We start from the raw sequence: 17360 nt of genomic DNA on the forward strand, positions 1-17360 counted from the left end.
GGCTTAATTTAACATTTAAAAATTTGAAGCAATATTCATGCAGCCTTTTTTTCCCCCACTTTTCACACAGCTCTTCTTTGAAACTTGAAATAGAATAGTTTGCCTAAGTGTGAATGACCTAAATGAATCCCAAAATAGAATAAGTAATGTCATATCAGCTATGGAAATCTGTTTGTCTCACAGAATTCTTTCAAATTCTACATCACTTTGTCCCCAATCCTGCAAAGACTGGAAGTCAATGGGGTGATTCATATGTGTAAAGTTAAGCACCTGTACAAGTCTTTGCAGGTTCATGGCCTTATAAGTAGTTGGTAAATAACCACCACTTTATTTCTCCTGGTCTTGTGTTATTCACTTATAAGACCATATCAGAACTGTATAAAGGGAAAAGCGTGATTGGAAATATGTATAGGGAACACATTTGGATGGATTGTAATATCACCTATCTTAGTACTGGGGAGGAGGGGGAAATCTATTCCCAAAGATAAGCCACTCAGTAAAGAATAATAAGTACAATCCTTTTTCATTTGAAATGCTTCTCTCCATGGGGCCAGTAATCCAAGACTATTTCCATAAAACTCTGTTGTTTTAACAGCTGCGTCTGCAGTATAAGGTTTCACATTTGAAGCCCTAACACAATTAAAGTCCTCCCCACTGGCTGATGAAATGGCTTCTTATTTACTAATTCCCCTCAATAATCATTTATACATGGAAATATTTGAAGTACTGTGCCCAGAGAAATATGGAGATGGTCTTGGAGGGTACATGCAGGATGTCTCTGTCTGTTTGTTCCTTCTTTACTCCTTATGGCAGATGCTACATTTTCTCACTTTATTCTTTGTTTTATGGTCGTACTTAGAGGCCTTAATAAGATCAAGGCCACATTATGCTAGATGTTGTACATGTTGCTCACATCTACAAAGTGAAGGGATATTCACCAAAATATTTAAGTTTCTCAGGGTAGATCACACCCTCTTTCCACCCCTCCAACTCGCCTACATATTGCAAGAATCCATGGGGGTGGTGGGGTTTGGGGAAAGAGAACTGTGTGAGGCTCCCCAAATGGAGTTTTCTCCAAATAGGTCCATGTATGTATGGGGTCAGGGGTATCCCCACTCTCTAGAGCCCTCAGATTCCCCAAGACCCTTGTGGATTCCAGGGGATACGTAGGCAGCCAGGGACATCTGCACAAAGATTCTATGCCTCTTCACAGCCTCCAGCAGGCATGGTTCTACTGGAATGTGAAGGGGATACTGTACAAAAGTTAATACAGCTGAGGGATGCATTATTTATGGGGCAAATTTACCATTGCAGGGCAGGAGGCAGAGGGAAAGAGATGGCTTTCCACCTTAGCCCCAAACATGCTCAATCTTGATCCTCCCCATCCCACACCCAAACCATATTCTGCAGGCTCCAGGATAGTGCCAAATAGTGCCCCAGAAGCTACTAAACCTTGCTTCTGAGCATGAGGGTGGGTTTCCCCTCCTCAGTTTGGATGCTTTTGATGGGATGCATTTTATAAATGGTTTTCACCTTTTGACACCTCCGGAGCACTAGGAATGTAAGTGAAGAGTGCTACAGTTCTACAAATTAGGATTCTTCATCTTAAAGATGAACTGAAGTGCTTTAATTTTTTTTTTTTTTTAAGAGATGCTTAAGGATCTTAAAGATGGATATGATCCTGCAACTCTCTCTCAAGCGGGTAGTTCTGTTGAGAATCCATCTTTCCCTTTATTTTATCCAACATATGTTAGTTATGTGTATTTTAACTCATTGAGAGACAGTGAACTTTCCTTTGACGGGAATTGAAATAGAAGAAAACATAATAGTACAATGTGCATGTGTGTGTGGTTTTACTGGCCCATGCCTGAACAACAACATAATTATTTTGGTGGGAGACATCATATTTTTAGCTATAGTAGCAGAACACCAGCAGAGCAGTGCTTAAGTGAATCACAGTGTATATTAGACTAAAGCCTGTATCGAGCACACAGCCTTGAGTAAACGGGCTAGGGAGGTCTGCTGTCCTCCAGGGAATGGAATCTTCTCCCCCACAGGCCACAGATCAACAGCAGAGTCATTGCACAGCTGACACAACAGCCATGGTACTGCGGTAGCTCCTGCATCCTAGTGGATATTCTAGTACCCTCAATGGAAATCTTGGTTTCCTTTGTTTTCTGCTGGTCTCTGTTGACTTCTCTTGGAGAACTAGTAACCTCAGGAACCAGTAGGCAAACAGACCTGTTGTTGTTCTGTTCAAAACCTAGGTACTGACTGGAACAAGTAGGATGTAACTGAAACTTTTCAACTGGGGTGGAATGGCTAATGGATCCACATGGTCACAAATTCAATGGTCCCATCACTTCATCAGCCAGTCCTCACCCTGGAATTTTCTTCACAGTGAGCCCCTGCAGTGCTGTCTGTCACTGCACATCACAGGAGGAGACAGATCCTTAATGCATGCGTTAAGTGTCCAGTCCACCTTACATCCTACTCACACAGCAAAACCCTACCGTTTCCGCTGCCTTCCATGCCAATGCGTGAGGCAGGAGTGCTGGATTTGCCCCACTCACAGGGCCGGCTCCAGGCACCAGCCCACCAAGCTTGTGCTTGGGGCGGCACCTGGAGGGGGGCGGCACGGCGCTCTGGCCGCTGGGGGGAGAGCAGAGCCCCCGCCGGGGCTCGCCGCCCTCCTCCCAGGGCTCCGGCCGCCCTCCCCCCCCGCGCCCTTCCCCCGGCCGCCGGGGTGAGAGCGGAGCCCCCGCCGGGGCTCGCCGCCCTCCCCCCCGGCGCAGGGGGGGGGCGGCCGGAGGCTTTTTTGCCTGGGGCGGCAAAAAAGCCAGAGCCGACCCTGCCCACTCACTTCTGAAAGTATAGCAAGAACTCCTTTATACTGGTTCAGAACAGCAGAAATACAGGGGACATGCTCAAAATTAAAATTCATCCCCAGAATAATTAACAATGGTGTCATTGTACACAGGGATGAATGTGTCCCCATTTATGTTATATTTCCTTATCATACGTGCACCACTTTAAATTATGGAAAGTGAAAAAATAAAACCCAACTCACTTCACACTCTTCCTCCCCTCCCCTCCCCTCCGTTTCCGCTTTGTATTTGGGACAAAATAGATAAGTCAGTTTGATGTCTAGTCAGGTGCACTTTCTGGTTCTAGTGAGTCGGCACAGAGATGTACTACCTCTGTTTTAACTAGATGCACCCACAAAAATGGTATCCCTATTTCGTAATAAATAAGGGCCCTACCAAATTCATGGTCCATTTTGGTCAATTTCCCAGTCATAGGATTTTTAAAATAGCAAATTTCATGATTTCAGATATTTAAATCTGAAATTTCACAGTGTTATAATTGTAGTGGTCTTGACCCAAAAAAAAGGGGGGGGGTTGCAAGGTTATTGTAGGGGGGGTTGCAGTACAGCTACCCTTACTTCTGCACTGCTGCTGGTGGCAGCGCTGCCTTCAGAGCGGGGCAGCTGGAGAGCAGCAGCTGCTGGCTGGGAGGATGGCATGATATGGTACTGCTACCCTTACTTCTGCACTGCTGCCTGCAGAGATGGGTCCTCAGTCAGCAGCCGCTGCTCTCTGGCTGCCCAGCTCTAAAGGCAGCACAGAAATAAGGGTGGCAATACCGTGCACTCCTTTTTGGGGCAGGACCCCCAATTTGAGAAACGCTGGTCTCCCCCCGTGAAATCTGTATAGTATTGGGTAAAAGCACACAAAAGACCAGATTTCACAGAGGAAGACCAGATTTCATGGTCCATGACGTGTTTTTCATGGCTGTGAATTTGGTAGGGCCCTAGTAATAAGCCATATGGACATGGCTGTGTGTATGCAACTCACCCATCAATGTGTTATTTGTCCCCCTCTGAGCCTGGTCCAAGAGGATATGGATCTGTTACAACTCACAGCTACAGAGTTTGGCTCACTAGCTTAATGTGTAGAGTCTCAAACTTTGAGGTCTGAGTCAATCCCAGTGTCAGCCAAAATGCCAGGCTGTTATATAAGGGATTGAATGCTAGACAAGTCCCCACTTGTGTGATGGTCTCCATCCTAGCTAACACCAGGGCATTGAACTGACCAATGGGCTACATATATTTGAAGGGAAGAGGAGTCTAGAACTTGGGGACCTATTAATTTATTTCCCAATTGAAAGGAAAATGTTCATAACCATAACTAAAGAAAGGCAAAACTTCTTCGCTAGCAATTGTATTAAGTGCAACTTGCTAGAAATGTTTCTTAAAAGGGACTGTTTACATTAGAAAGGAAACAAGTAAGAGGAGACGTGGTGAATGCTCTACAGAAGGTAGATTAGGAATTTCTGTTCTCCCTCCCTCATAACAAGAACAGGAGACATTCAATGAAATTTAAAAGGTGGGAAATTTAAAACTGATCAAACAAAATACTTTTTCACACAACATAAGATGAGTCTATGGAACTCATTGACACAGGAAGTTGTTGAGGCCAAGAACTTAATAAGATTCAAAATGGGGCTGGGCATATATATGGCTATCAAGCATATCTACAGTTGTCATAATTAATTATAACAAAAAGATTGGTTTAATTCCTGAAGCACAATCTCTATTAGAGCCACACTTGTGTGTGGTTGGTGGTGGGGCAGATTATCCCAAATCTGCCTACTGTGATGTTCTTACATTTTTCTCTGAAAAGTACTGGCCACTGTCAAAAGGACTAGATGGACTTTGGGGTTGATCTAGTATGGCAGTTCCTCTATTTATATTTTGATCCTGGAAAACATACCTAGCATATTGACAGTATTACACAAATAGCTCTGGGGCACCTAGCTTCCTTGGGAATTTTTTGGAAAACATCTGCCATTTGGTGCAGCCTGGTCTATTCTAACTATTGCTATTTGGAAGTGTGTTTATTATCTCTAAGTGGATGAATTCATCAGAGTCAGGGAAACCATCCCATCCTTTCCTTAGGTGGTAGGATGGAGCGTGGGGAGAAGGTGTCCTAGAAAACATCCAATTATATGACCACAATGTTGCCACCATTACACAGCAAACTTTACAGGGAATATTATGCCTTTTAGACTGAACTGCTTCAATAGATTTTTATATATCTATATAAGTATTGTTGAATATATATCCACCTGCATGAATCATAATGCAGAATTAGGGCCCACGTGAATTAAATAAAGCAAACAGGAAAAAAGTAATACTCACACAGCAAGAAGCTCATTGTGGGTGAAATTCACCTACATTGTGAAGAGCCTGGCCTGAAAGTCCTGCAGGTGTGCAGCAGAAGCCCTTTGTGGATGGGGAATGGGAAGAGTAGCTAATCAGGGGCCCTCTGCACGTCTCTTCATGTCACCAGGTGTGTTCTGCACTGATACTAATAGGCTAATATGGGGGAGGCTTGATTGCAGGAGCTACTAGATCTGCACTTAGGCAGAGCCAATGGCACAAAACCCTTGCACAGGGGGCCTAAAGGGGCAGTTAGTCATAAAGAGTCTGTGTTGCAGCCAGTGCTGGGCCAAGGCCTTTAAAAAACCTATATGAACATGCTTTGAGCCAAAAAAATGGTATTTGCTTTACCTCTTTTGTGCTCGCTTGCCAGGGATATTCTAACAAACAAATTTGCTAGCAGGAAAGTCCAGGATAGTGGCAAATTTCAAGTGAATATTCCTGGAAAGATAACACTGAATTTGTAAACACCAATATTCACACCAGACATGTGATTTTAAGAGTTACAGTCCTCCAGTGTGGAAACAAGCAACAATACAGGTGACATTGGTTTCCAGTCAAAATTAGCCAACCAGACTCAAATGTCAAAAGCTTTCAATGAGCTGTTTGCCAACAGTGGGCTCAGGAGGATGAGCTGTAGAAATTATTCAGTGGATAATTCTGAATCTCAAATAAATGTGAGCAGCTGGCAGACAATTTGTGAACAGAAAATTTAAATAACTTACTAGCTATGAACTACTTGCTCAGCGCTAGCTATAGCCTCATCACCTCCCTGTAGGCTGGGACTGGGCTTAACAGAGTTTCCCTCACAAAGTTGATTCACTTTATGAAGGAAGGGGTGATGTTTCAGATCAAAGCTAGTGTTTTGTTGATGCGTTTAACCCACATTTATACTTAGGGCTCTGTTTAACCCACACCTTAGTGACTCATTGTACAGGGAAAAAATCTCATTTTCCCCCAGTATAGCAGTTTCATATATAACCATTGGAAAGCTGGCATTGCCCCATAAATGGGCATAGCTGACACTGCATTGCATGTTCTACCTGGTTCCTTGGCCTGATCCTGGAGTTAAATGGGAGTTTCACCTGTGTGAGGGCTGCTGCAGGACCAGGCCCTGTGTCAGTCTACCCACTGGGTTTGGCTACACAACAACAGATTATCAATGCCAGACTCTTAATTCTCAAGTCAAATTAGGTGCTAAATGTAGGTTTTACAAAAGCAAGGTTTCATTCAATCTACCATCGATATAAATGTTTCCATTATTTCCTTTTTAAAATCCCCTGGAGATAGTTTTGGGGTTTGTGTTTATTTGCCTTGGCTCTAAATATTACCCCTACATTGCATGCTGCTCAAACATTGAAGCATTTGAGGTCAGATGCTACTGTGATGGGCAACCAAAAAATAACTTTGACAGAGAAACAGACACAGGTAGGGCCGGAGACCCAGGAATTGAATCTGATTAGCCACCGCAAACCTGACAAAGGCAGTTTATGTTTCTTTTCCAAGCTTGAAAGAAGTGCAACAACTAAATAATCAGCATAAAGTAGCAGCGTCTAGCTTCGAAACAGCCCTTACGTTTTAATAAAGGAAGCTATTATTGATGACACAGAAAATGAGATATAGATATATATGGATTTAACCAGTCCTTTTAAAAAACAAACCTACAGGTGGGATTTCCTTCTCTCCCCACAAAAATTAGCTTAACATTTCACGTATAATTGCCTCGGGGTTTGTTTGATTCATTGTGTTGAAAAGCAAGGGAGGAATTTATAACCCTAACCCAAGGCGATCAGATAATGTTTAAAAATAAAACAAACGGAAAATCTACTCCCCGTCCCCACCAATCCACCTGGAACCTAAGGGTCTGACAATAATCAGGGTCAAGTAATACTGGAAATCAGACTGCCGAACTGCGGAGACTAGGTGACTGACGGACTATCTTGAACTCACCCTCCAACGCCTTCTGTAACACCCCGGCTGTAATGGGAGAACAGAATTTGGGTGGCTGGAATTTAAAGGGAATAGGCAGAGACGTGATTTTAAACAGATCCCTCATTTAAATTCTTGCTCCAAACCACACGTGCCCGACAGCGAATCTGGCAGCAGAACTGTACCTATATTTAAAAAAATGGATTGGCCTTTTACCCGTGCAACCAACAATAAAAACCCTTCCCAGCCATCATGTAAAGACAGGTGCTTCTGACTTTATTGCCCTAATCAAATGTGTCTGACTCAAGTGGAATGTGGATTATTTAACCTTCCATTGGCTCCAACAAACGCATTCTCCATAATGATCAAATACAAACTAACACAGGGGAGGATCAGAATTGCTTTCCACGGGCATGACTCCAGAGCTGTGAGTGGGGGACATGGCGAAGATTCAGGAGGATGTTGGCCTTCCCTTTGCTTTTTAAACCCGCAGGTTGTGTAGTGCTTGTATGGAGTGGGGTGTGTGGGTGGAATCCTGAAATGGACTTAAATTGTCTCCGAATGCTTTTTTAATTACAAATACACTTTTCATTATTGCAGAAGAGGGTTCTTTGAAAACAAGAACAGCGCACGGCGTGTAAGTGGTGGGTAGAGGAGGCCGATGTATACCGTCAGGGAGCTTCACCAATTTTAGGCTCTCAAGATAAACAGTTATCCTCAGACGGTGCCTTGGTTCAATCGGAAAGACAGAGGGAGGGGGAGATTAAAAGACAATCGTGGTCTTTTTATTGATCAGTTCATTTGCCAAAATGCAGTTGCAGTGCTTTTCGAAATGGGCTATAATATAAACGCTTGTACATTTCAACCGGGACAGACTCCATAGTTTAATATATTCATAACGAAGGAGGATGGGGGGAGGTTGGAAGCTGGGGGTAACTGGGAGCTGTTTTAGCAACAGTGGGGTTTTTTTGTGAAGAAAACAAAACTAATGATGTACACAATCTCTTCTCCCTTCCCACCGTCGTGCAAGGACTAAAACCGTGCACTATTAATATTAATTATTATTAATTATTATTATTATTAATTTTAAATACACCTCTAGAAAACGTAAACTTAGTTTTATTCTTGTTGGGAGAATCCTTCACCATGGTCAGCATTTTCTTTAGTTTGATTAATTATTTTCGTCTCTTCCAGGTTTAAAATAAAAAGTCTAAATCGACCCTCTAACAAATCGCCTCATTAAACAGCCAGATCCGTATTCCCCGATCATATGTGACGCGTCTGCAAACTTTTTTTTTTTTTTACTCTCCACTTGATCTTGGAGCAGTGTAGCTGTCCGCTTTGGAAACAACCCTAAAATAAAGATGGAGTGTAAACACTGCCTGGTAACTCCTAAAAATGCTACTGCTGGTGACAGGGGATATTACTGGGAAAACCCAGAGATGAAAAATTTCCTTCGGAATTTAACTTACACCTCCAGTCACAGTTTGATGCAGGGACTGCTATAAAAATTACCACCCCTCCTGGATAACTGAGCACAATTCTGATTTCCACCAAAAATCAGTTCTCTGTTAATGCTGTCCCAGTAATAATAAAAGATTCGCTGGTGCTCCGATCTGGGAGACATTTGCTATCCAGCAGTTATTAGAAAGTGGCTAAATACGTGTAGCCATAAATGGATTTGTGGATACAGAATATGGACTTTTTAAGAAGTGCATGCCCGCGTTGGACATTACAGCTTAGTTAGTACCTTTGATCTCAAGGAACTTGATTACACTTACGGGTCAAAAAATGGCAAACGAGAACCATAGGGAGACGACTGAGAACTGTGCATAAGGAAATCCAGAATAGGCAACAGTTTTTATTGCGCTTGAATTCCGCCAGCATTCTGCGGGAAGCCACGTGAATTGCAACCGACGTTGGCTTGGACTTTAAGCTATCTTGAAAATCTCTCTTCTTTTTATTTCCACACATCTCAGTTTGTAACAGCCCTGCATTGATTTCTCAGACAAAACACCCCCCTGAGCTCAGGATCGGGCTCACGGGATTCTTGCTTTACTGGAAGCCCTTTGGTTTATCATTAATATTCCATCCTCTTTCTCTTTTTTATATAAAGAGATTACATATGCACAAGGGTTGGGGAACTCCTATTCTGAAAATCTAGCGTAGTGTAGCTGCAGTGTCGTTTTTTAAATTAACACATGGGGAAATGATACTTGTTATTGGCCAGGAAAATACTTATTATTGGTCCGAAAGGAAGCAAGCCCGCGGCTTAATCAATTGAATCACAGTCCTAATTTAAATAAACAACTACATGCTATGTTTAGAGCGTTTTGTCTGTTTTTAAAACCGGTGTAAACTCAGCGATTTCATTGTGAATCCAAAGCTGTCCCATCTGTTCAGAACCAGAGGTCCAGAAAGGCAATCGACTTCAGAACATCCACTAGAAAGGATTTTTGACATTTTGCATCGAACATATCTGATGATAATTTTGGTGTTTTAAATATAAGACGAAAGTACACCTAATTCTGTCGTCATATAGATATAATATATTTCACTCTCACCACATAAATACAAAACATCCAAATATCCAAAAACATTCAGAACAAAAGTTAGTAGCAAGTTCTCGGCGCTCGATTCATTCATTATTTTCTCCACTATTGCCTAGAAACGTCAGACGTAAATAATTCACAATAAAATTACTATTTTGTTTTCTGTCCTGCTCTCTCGCTCGCTCTCCAGTTCTGTTTTATAGTTAATTCTCTAAACTACAGCAACCATTCCATTTTTTGTAATTATTTTTGGTTAAGGTTTGGTGGCACGTATTTATACAGTTTGTAAACGCCTTATATTAAAGGTTAAAGAAAGAAAAACTAAACAAACAAATTAGCTAACTACAGAATTCTTTTTTCTGACAAATTCAAGTACTGAAACTTAATATGAAGTAGATCAGAATGCTAGAGTTGGAATAAACACCTTGGTGGATGGAGAAAAATAACTGTAACAAGTATGCAAAAGGACAAATAGGATTGTTACATGGATGTATTTTTAAAAGATATGTTCTTTATATTTTACTTTAATTTTAGTCAAAATGTAAGTAATTTGTGAGAGTATTACGGAGGGAGGAAACCCTAAAGATGTTTAATTTGGATACACTTTGAAAGTATTGGAAACTCAATTCGAAAAAACTGCCATTTCAATAGGTATAGATGCAATCACGCCACCCTCTCTCCCTTACTTTTCCTTATTTAACATGTTTACTTTTACAACATTTTTATGTTATTTTTTGGTTCGAAGAACTAGCTCTTGAAACTAAAAAAAAGGGGCGTTGCATTATCTCGAAGTGAAAGATTGTTTTTATTAAAAACAATCTAAAGCCACTGTTTTCTGTATCCGCATTTAATGCACAGATTTTAAAGGCAGTCTGTTCCGATCCTTACAATATTCAAGATTTTTTTTAAAAAAGTTGATAGACTTTTTTTTCTGGACTGGATCTGTATCAAGGGCAAATATAAATAAAAACGAGGATACTAAACGGTTAATGTAGTGCAGTCATCATATACATATATGGGGCCACAAAACCTTGAGCAAATTTGTGCTTCGAGTCACTGAAGTCTTGACAACACATTTAAATCCACCTGATGGTTCCATTTCTATGTCAGTTTGTTTGGAAAGGACTTCCCCATCGGTTGGCATTGGTTTAATTCAGAATGCAGTCAAAATGGTTCTGATTAAACTGCAAACAACTCCCCCTTCCCATTTCCCCCCTCCTCCTCAGTCCGTTTCCCAAATAAAAACGTGGATCATCGTTAGGTTTGCATTGGTGTGATTCAGAATGCAGTCAAAATGTTTGGTTTTGAGCTGCCTGCAAACCTCCCCCACCCTGCCTTTCCCCCCTTACACCCTCCCACGCTAAAATAAAGGGGTCTCCATCACTAACAGTGGTGCTTCCCGGCTGTTTTGTCTGGAATCCGTTTATTTAGCAGCTAAACTCGGGTGAGGTGTTTGTCCACTTCATGGTTTCTCCTCTAAACATAGTTCCGTTCCTTGTTGCATTCGGCAATGAGTCTGGCTAGGAAAGCATGGTCGTGGGGGGGCTGTTATGGCAGGATGGTATGTGGAGGGGGGGAATGAAGGGAGGGCTGATGAGATGCTAACGTGTCATTATTCCATAAATATCGCCACAAATAGATACTATAAATATAAATACATGGAGTTACTCAGAGTCAGTCCAGGGCTTTTTTCTCAGCGCCTTCTTTATTGTTGGTCCTGGAGTAGGGCTCGAAGGCAGAGGAGCTCAGGTACCTGGCTGACAGTTCCTGCAGGTTTCCTGCCAGAGATCCGGCCATTGTCAAGGGATTAGAGGACAGGCGGCCGGCCACCGAGCCCAGGAGGGTGGGCACCGGCAGGCTGAAGAGGTTATGGCCGGCGCTGGGCGAGGCGTGGAGTCCCGCAGCCTGAGGGGGCCCAGCCGCGCTGCTCACCGCTGGCGGGTGCGGGGAGCCGCCCGCGGTCCCTGAGCTGGTGGTGCCCGTGGTGCCGATGGTGAGGCTGGGGGCCCGCAGTGCGGAGCCCAAGGCGCTGGTGGCGCAGGGGGGCAGGAGGCCGGGCAGTCCCGGCGGGGAGAGCAGCCGGCCTTGCTCCAGGAGCCGGAGGACGCTGCAGGTGGCGGCGGTCTCCGACACCACGGACCTCAGCTCCGAGTCTTTGCCTTGGTCCTTTTTCTGTTTCGTGCGCCTGTTCTGGAACCAGACCTTTACCTGGGGAGAGAGGCACAGGGTGAGCGGGGCGGGGGGCCCAGCCCGGCGGCCAAGGGGCTCGGGGATTGCGGCATTTCTCCATTTCCCCCCGCCCCGGCCCTGGGGCTGGACAATGAACGCCGGCTTGACCACTCCGAAACAGGGGGTTTACACTGCATCGGAGAGTCTGGGGCCGGGGGAGGGGAGGCGTAGGGAGTTGAAATGAACCACTCAGCAGCACTTTTTACGAATGGGGGGGGGGGGGGGGGGGGGAAATCCTGCCTAGGATTAATGAGCTCTGACTTTGGGAGTTGTGTAGCACCGCGAGGCACCTTAAAGGGCCCTGGTTCCCCTCGCCTGCAGCCAGCGGAAATATCGCCGTGGGTTTCAGTGGTAGCAGGATCGGACTCTTTAAATTAGTTTTATTTCAGAGCCAGCCTTAAACTTGGAGCGGGTGGCACACTCCCCCCCCCCCCGCCCCGGAACAATCCAGCAGGCCCCTAAACTGCACACTCCGCTCCTCTTCCCTCCCTGGCAGCGTGGCGTTATCGGCTCATCCAGTGACAGTAACGTGGTTCTTCTCTCTCGCTTCCCTTCCAGCTGCCTCTCTCACGCCAAACGAGAAGGTCATATGAGAAGCATCTCATAGCAGGTCAGAGCCCCATTCGCCCCTTTAAAATATGATTTTAACTAAAAGAAATACAATCTATATTTCTATAGCCTCCGAGACTGTTTAACTTGTCATACCTGTCCCACAGCAAAGAAAGGCTAATTAGCTTGTCAGCGGGATTTATTACACCGGGTGATCTTTTAACGACATACCAAACCGGGCTTTAGAAGTTTGTTCTTTTTTCGTTGACTTTGGGGTTATCCCCCCTCCCCTTGCACTTTTAATTGTTCGAACGGACATAACTATTCACTGACCAGTGCACAATCATACAGGGCACTCTGTTCACTGCCCTGTCAATAACTCCCCCCTCACCCCCCAAAACAAAACGAGATGCAGGCTCATGGGGCAGAACCTTTGCTATTGTCCACCAATCTATTTCTTGTAATAATAGGTAGGAATGAAAGATAAATACATCAGATTTTAATTCAGTGGCACATACAAAAGTAGGACTATTTACCAGCTGTCTATTTTCTGTTATGAAGCACTGGGGATTTTCTAGCGTTTTCCCCCAAAGTAGCTAATAATACAATTAATTTTTCTCTGTCGCATTACATTATCCTTCCCTTTCGCAGAGTATCTTCTATACAGTATTTCCTTCCCATGTCACCTCCTATGCTAGACACTGTTCCATACATTGCAGGAAGAGATCCGGGGACTCTAAATTACAGAGGGAATTGGTTCACCTTATTTTGCAACAGAGGTTCCGAGCGAAAAAAAAAAATCTCTAAAAAGTTAGAATCTCTCTAACTTTTTAGAGAGAGAGATTTTTTTTTCGCCCAGAACCTCTGTTGCAAAGTAAGGTGAGCCAATTCCCGCTGTAATTTAGGGACCTGACCTGCTGACCTGATTCTTGTGAGATGCAAAGAATACTTTTTGTTGTTGTCAAATTTGCACTTGAAAACTTAAAATATGGCCGGTGTTGCAACCCCCCCCGTCCAGGTAAAAAGGAAATTAGAAACAAAACAGAGTTTGTATATTAGTCAATTTTAACGCAGCACGATTCCAGCTCCCTTCATTGCCAAATTGCACATGGACAGGTTTTTTCCATGCGATTCTGTGAAAACACCTCCCCGCACTCACACACACTTCAAACATAAACAAACAAACAAAAATCAATGTAAAGCACATTAGCAGGCAAAATCAAACGAGAAGTTTAGAGGGGCAAGTAAATATATCGAATAGACAATCATTTATCATCTCTGTATTTGTTGATTATATGCTTGTCAGTAGCGTACTTTTTTAAACTGTTGAAAAGGGCATAAAACTTAATTCGAATCCACCCAACAGTTCATGGGAAGCATTGGAGCTGTGCAAACAGTGACAGCTGCCTGCATGCGGACTTGTGTTATGAAAGGTGGTTTGCATTGCTTACACTGTATCGCCTTCCAAATCTGGACACCTCCCACCCCCACCTCTCAGCCCGGAATTCAATGCCACATATTTGGAAAGCAACACCTCCCCCCCCCCCCCCCAGCATCATTCTGATAATGCACATTGTGTACTGAATGTCTCATCAGAAACCTCTTCGCCCTCATTTATTGAGTTCCAGAAGAGATTTGCTACATTCTGTAGCTCAGTTTGTGACCAAACCAAGTTGTCAGCTACTTTAAGCTATTTTCTTTCAGGGTGTAGCAGCTCTCTCTCTCTCTCTCTCTCTCTCTCTCTCTCTCTCTCTCTCTCCCTCTCTCTCTGTGTGTGTGTGTGTGTGTGTGTGTGTGTGTAAGCCTGGGTGTCAGGTTGTGTCTGAGGGTGAATATTCACAGATCACTGTGGTTATGGGTGGGGAAATGGTTTGCCACAAAGTGTGCGCCTGTGTCTGCCAGGAGGCCTGTGATCCTGTGTGAACCAGGCAGTGGGCTCTGGAAACAGAAGCAACCTTGGCCTGTCTAGTCGATGTAAGTCTGTGAGCAGGTGTTTATGTGGACGAGGCTTCCGCTGTATCCCTGAGGAGTGCTGGGACTCAGGGTGTCTCGGGAAAGGGGGGGAGGGGAAGAGGTCTCAGAGGTGCCCAGCAGCAGGTGCTTTCTCTGCACTACCTGAGTTTCCGAAAGATTGAGCTGCCGGGCCAGTTCGGTCCTTTCCCGTCCCACCACGTATTGGCACCTCTGGAACTCCATCTCCAGCCGGTACAGCTGCTCCGCGGTGAAAGACGTTCGGGTCCGTTTGGGGCGGTCCAGATCAAGTCCTTTAGGCAGAATAATCTCTCTTATTGAACCTTTGGCATCTGGCAAAGAAACGCGCAGTCACTTTACACCAAGGAACCGCTTTCGGAGCAATGCAAAGAGCTGCCGGGCAACTCACCCAACGCCAGGATCGCTTAGGTTAACCAGGCAGCAATCGGGTTGGGAAAATCAGGGCATCGCATGGGGCTACCGTACCCAGGAAAAAAGGAGGCGCTTGGGTCAGAGATCTGTAAATAATTCCCCCAGCCCGTCTTTCTTTTTAAGGGCGTTTAATACATTTCACTAAGAGATCTCAGTGCTGTAATAAACACCAACCGTTCGTGGGCCCTGTTCACTGTCGGGTTATTTGTTGGTGCTGCTGGGTTATTGTTATTATTGGCTAGCAAGCCAAAACGCAGCCGTATAGCAGTCCCTGGGCAGGACCATTTCGAGTTTACAAAATGTTTCGTTTCACCATGGGGCGGTTTGGGATTTTAAATGCATCTCGCCCCCTGAATGGCACGGGAGAGGCATAGTTATGGCCGATTCTTTCCTCTTTAAAAATGCCAGGAGGGTGAGGGGGAAAAAAATTAAAACAAACCACACAGAGGAGCCTCACTTTTATTTTAGCACCGGCCTAAAGAAAGCAGGACAAATCTTATTAGCACAACGGTCATGCTAGAGCTAGATTCAGATTACACTAAAGCATTCCCAGCCTTGCTTTCCGTAATTTTACCTCCAGAATACACTTTAAGTCATAGATAACCACAGCATTTCAATCTGACCCCTCTCTGGGGTCAATCGGTCGCGCAAGGATTAATTATTGTTTACAAGACCTGCTTTGCACTAATTTTATTATAATTCTATTCCCCTCTCCCCACACACCTTAATAAAACGGTAATTTCCACGGGTAATTTGTGCAGAGCACTATAAAATCATTTCATTAGTGGACCGGGAAATGATCCGAAGGATGGGGAGGAGGGAAATAAAAACAGTAAATATACAGAAACCCCATTCAGTCCCTCCTGTCTTCTTTTTAAAGCTATGTAAACAGTGATTGTTTAAAAAATAATTCTTCCACCGTCAGTTCCACCTCACATTATGGACACTGGGACAGAGGACACAGCAGAAACCCCTACATTTTATATATCCCCTCCACACACACAAAAATAAAAAAAAATCCAAAAAACCCACAAACAACACAAATGCACCCAGATGCAAAAGGTGAAATCCATTATTTTCTCCGGGCGTCTCCTTTCTAGTGTCCGAGGTGTGCAGAAGCAGCTAAAGCAAGGACTTTCACGTGGGGCAGGGAATCGTAGGTGTTACAGAATTTAAACAGCGATCGCCGTTTATTCATTGCATTGATCAAAATCACTCGGACATACCGTTAGCCCCGCCGAGGGGGACTTTGACACTTGCAATGCTCTCTGTAGAAGAGGGCACCGTTTGGAAAGTCTATGGCGAATCCGGAAAGGCTATAAATAATGTATTTCACAGCCACAACGGTTGGTGTTTAAGAGGCACCAAGAAAAAGTGGAAAACAAATGTAATGCAGATAAACTTTTCCCGTGAACCAAAGGAGTACATTAATAAAAGATACCCAAAAAAATAAAAATAAAATCAGACCCTCTAAAACAGCTCTAGACTTAGAACCACTTGCCACTGGAAATACTGCATTACAATCTACAGCGGGATTTCCCCCTCTGCATCCGTAGTAAAAGAGGAACATCTCGAAACCCCAACATATTTTTTTTTTATATAAAAATTCCGATCTCTCGCTCACACACACGCAAAATGCCTCCAAAACGCCTACCTCTAACTAGGATCCTCCTGCAATAGTCCGGGTCGGCAGAACTAGATTTACTTTTATTACAATCTTCCGAAACGGCCGAGGCAGAATAAGTCCCTTGTTGATCCTTCAAAAAAGAAGTAGAAATATTTCCTTCAGACCCTTTGCTTTCCTTGCCCTCTTTATGTCCGTTCTTCGAGACCCGGTTCGCTTCCGCCTCTGAATTGCATCTAACGTCCATTTTGTCTTGTTTCCCAAACATGTAGTGCAATAAAAAAAAAAGAAAAAGAAAAGAAAGTCTAGGTTGGATATTGCACAGCCTGCGGTCAGATCGGTGGGGATGTGGGAAAGCCCCTCTCGCCAGGAAGGGTCGGCTTTGAGCCCAACAGAAAGGCAGCTTGCTTCTTCCTCAATCCCTGCGTCCTAATGTGACTGTCCAGCTTCCCTGAGCCCCAGTGATCAGGTACTCAACAGTACAACTCCAAAATGATTTAATGTCTGCCTTATTACAGAGACATGTAGTTGTTAGACACACAGAGGGACTCGCACTCGCTGTTTCAATTGATTACGGGTAATTTTGCAGCCTCCACATTTAGGTTACCTCATGAATACACTAAATTGTTTGGATAATATATCAGATCGTAATGGATGGTTTGTGTGCTTGTCCCCAATCAAGTAGAGTTTAGCCAGTGAATAAACTGAAATGATTGGTCTTGCTTTCAGGAAACACACAATCAAAAGACTGAGACTTCCAGAAAGGGGGGGCGGGAAAAAAAAAAAACTTTTGACAAGATTCACCCTGAATTGTTAGCACCATTAGCAGCCATTATTAACTTTCTTCAGT

The 17360-nt window shown here is 43.9% G+C and overlaps 1 protein-coding gene across 1 annotated transcript; it reads right to left on the reverse strand.

Moving 5' to 3' along the window:
* Positions 1-11379: 11379 nt before the first annotated feature.
* On the reverse strand, positions 11380-16778 carry VAX1 (ventral anterior homeobox 1). Its single transcript, XM_065408522.1, has 3 exons — positions 16541-16778; positions 14599-14786; positions 11380-11913 (listed from the first exon to the last, which is right to left on the reverse strand). The coding sequence occupies exons 1-3, from the start codon at positions 16776-16778 to the stop codon at positions 11380-11382; spliced, it is 960 nt and encodes a 319-aa protein (XP_065264594.1).
* Positions 16779-17360: the final 582 nt, after the last annotated feature.

This window comes from Emys orbicularis, chromosome 7 (genome assembly GCF_028017835.1).
Source record: "Emys orbicularis isolate rEmyOrb1 chromosome 7, rEmyOrb1.hap1, whole genome shotgun sequence".
NCBI classification, from domain to species: Eukaryota; Metazoa; Chordata; order Testudines; family Emydidae; genus Emys; species Emys orbicularis.

Excerpts from the sequence above, each read along its gene's own strand:
- VAX1 (XM_065408522.1), bottom strand. The coding sequence starts at position 16,778 with ATGTTTGGGAAACAAGACAAAATGGACGTTAGATGCAATTCAGAGGCG. Across the intron at positions 14,787-16,540 it reads CAGGAGGATCCTAGTTAGAG|ATGCCAAAGGTTCAATAAGA; the intron begins GTAGGCGTTTTG and ends TTTCTTTGCCAG. Across the intron at positions 11,914-14,598 it reads TCAATCTTTCGGAAACTCAG|GTAAAGGTCTGGTTCCAGAA; the intron begins GTAGTGCAGAGA and ends CTCTCTCCCCAG.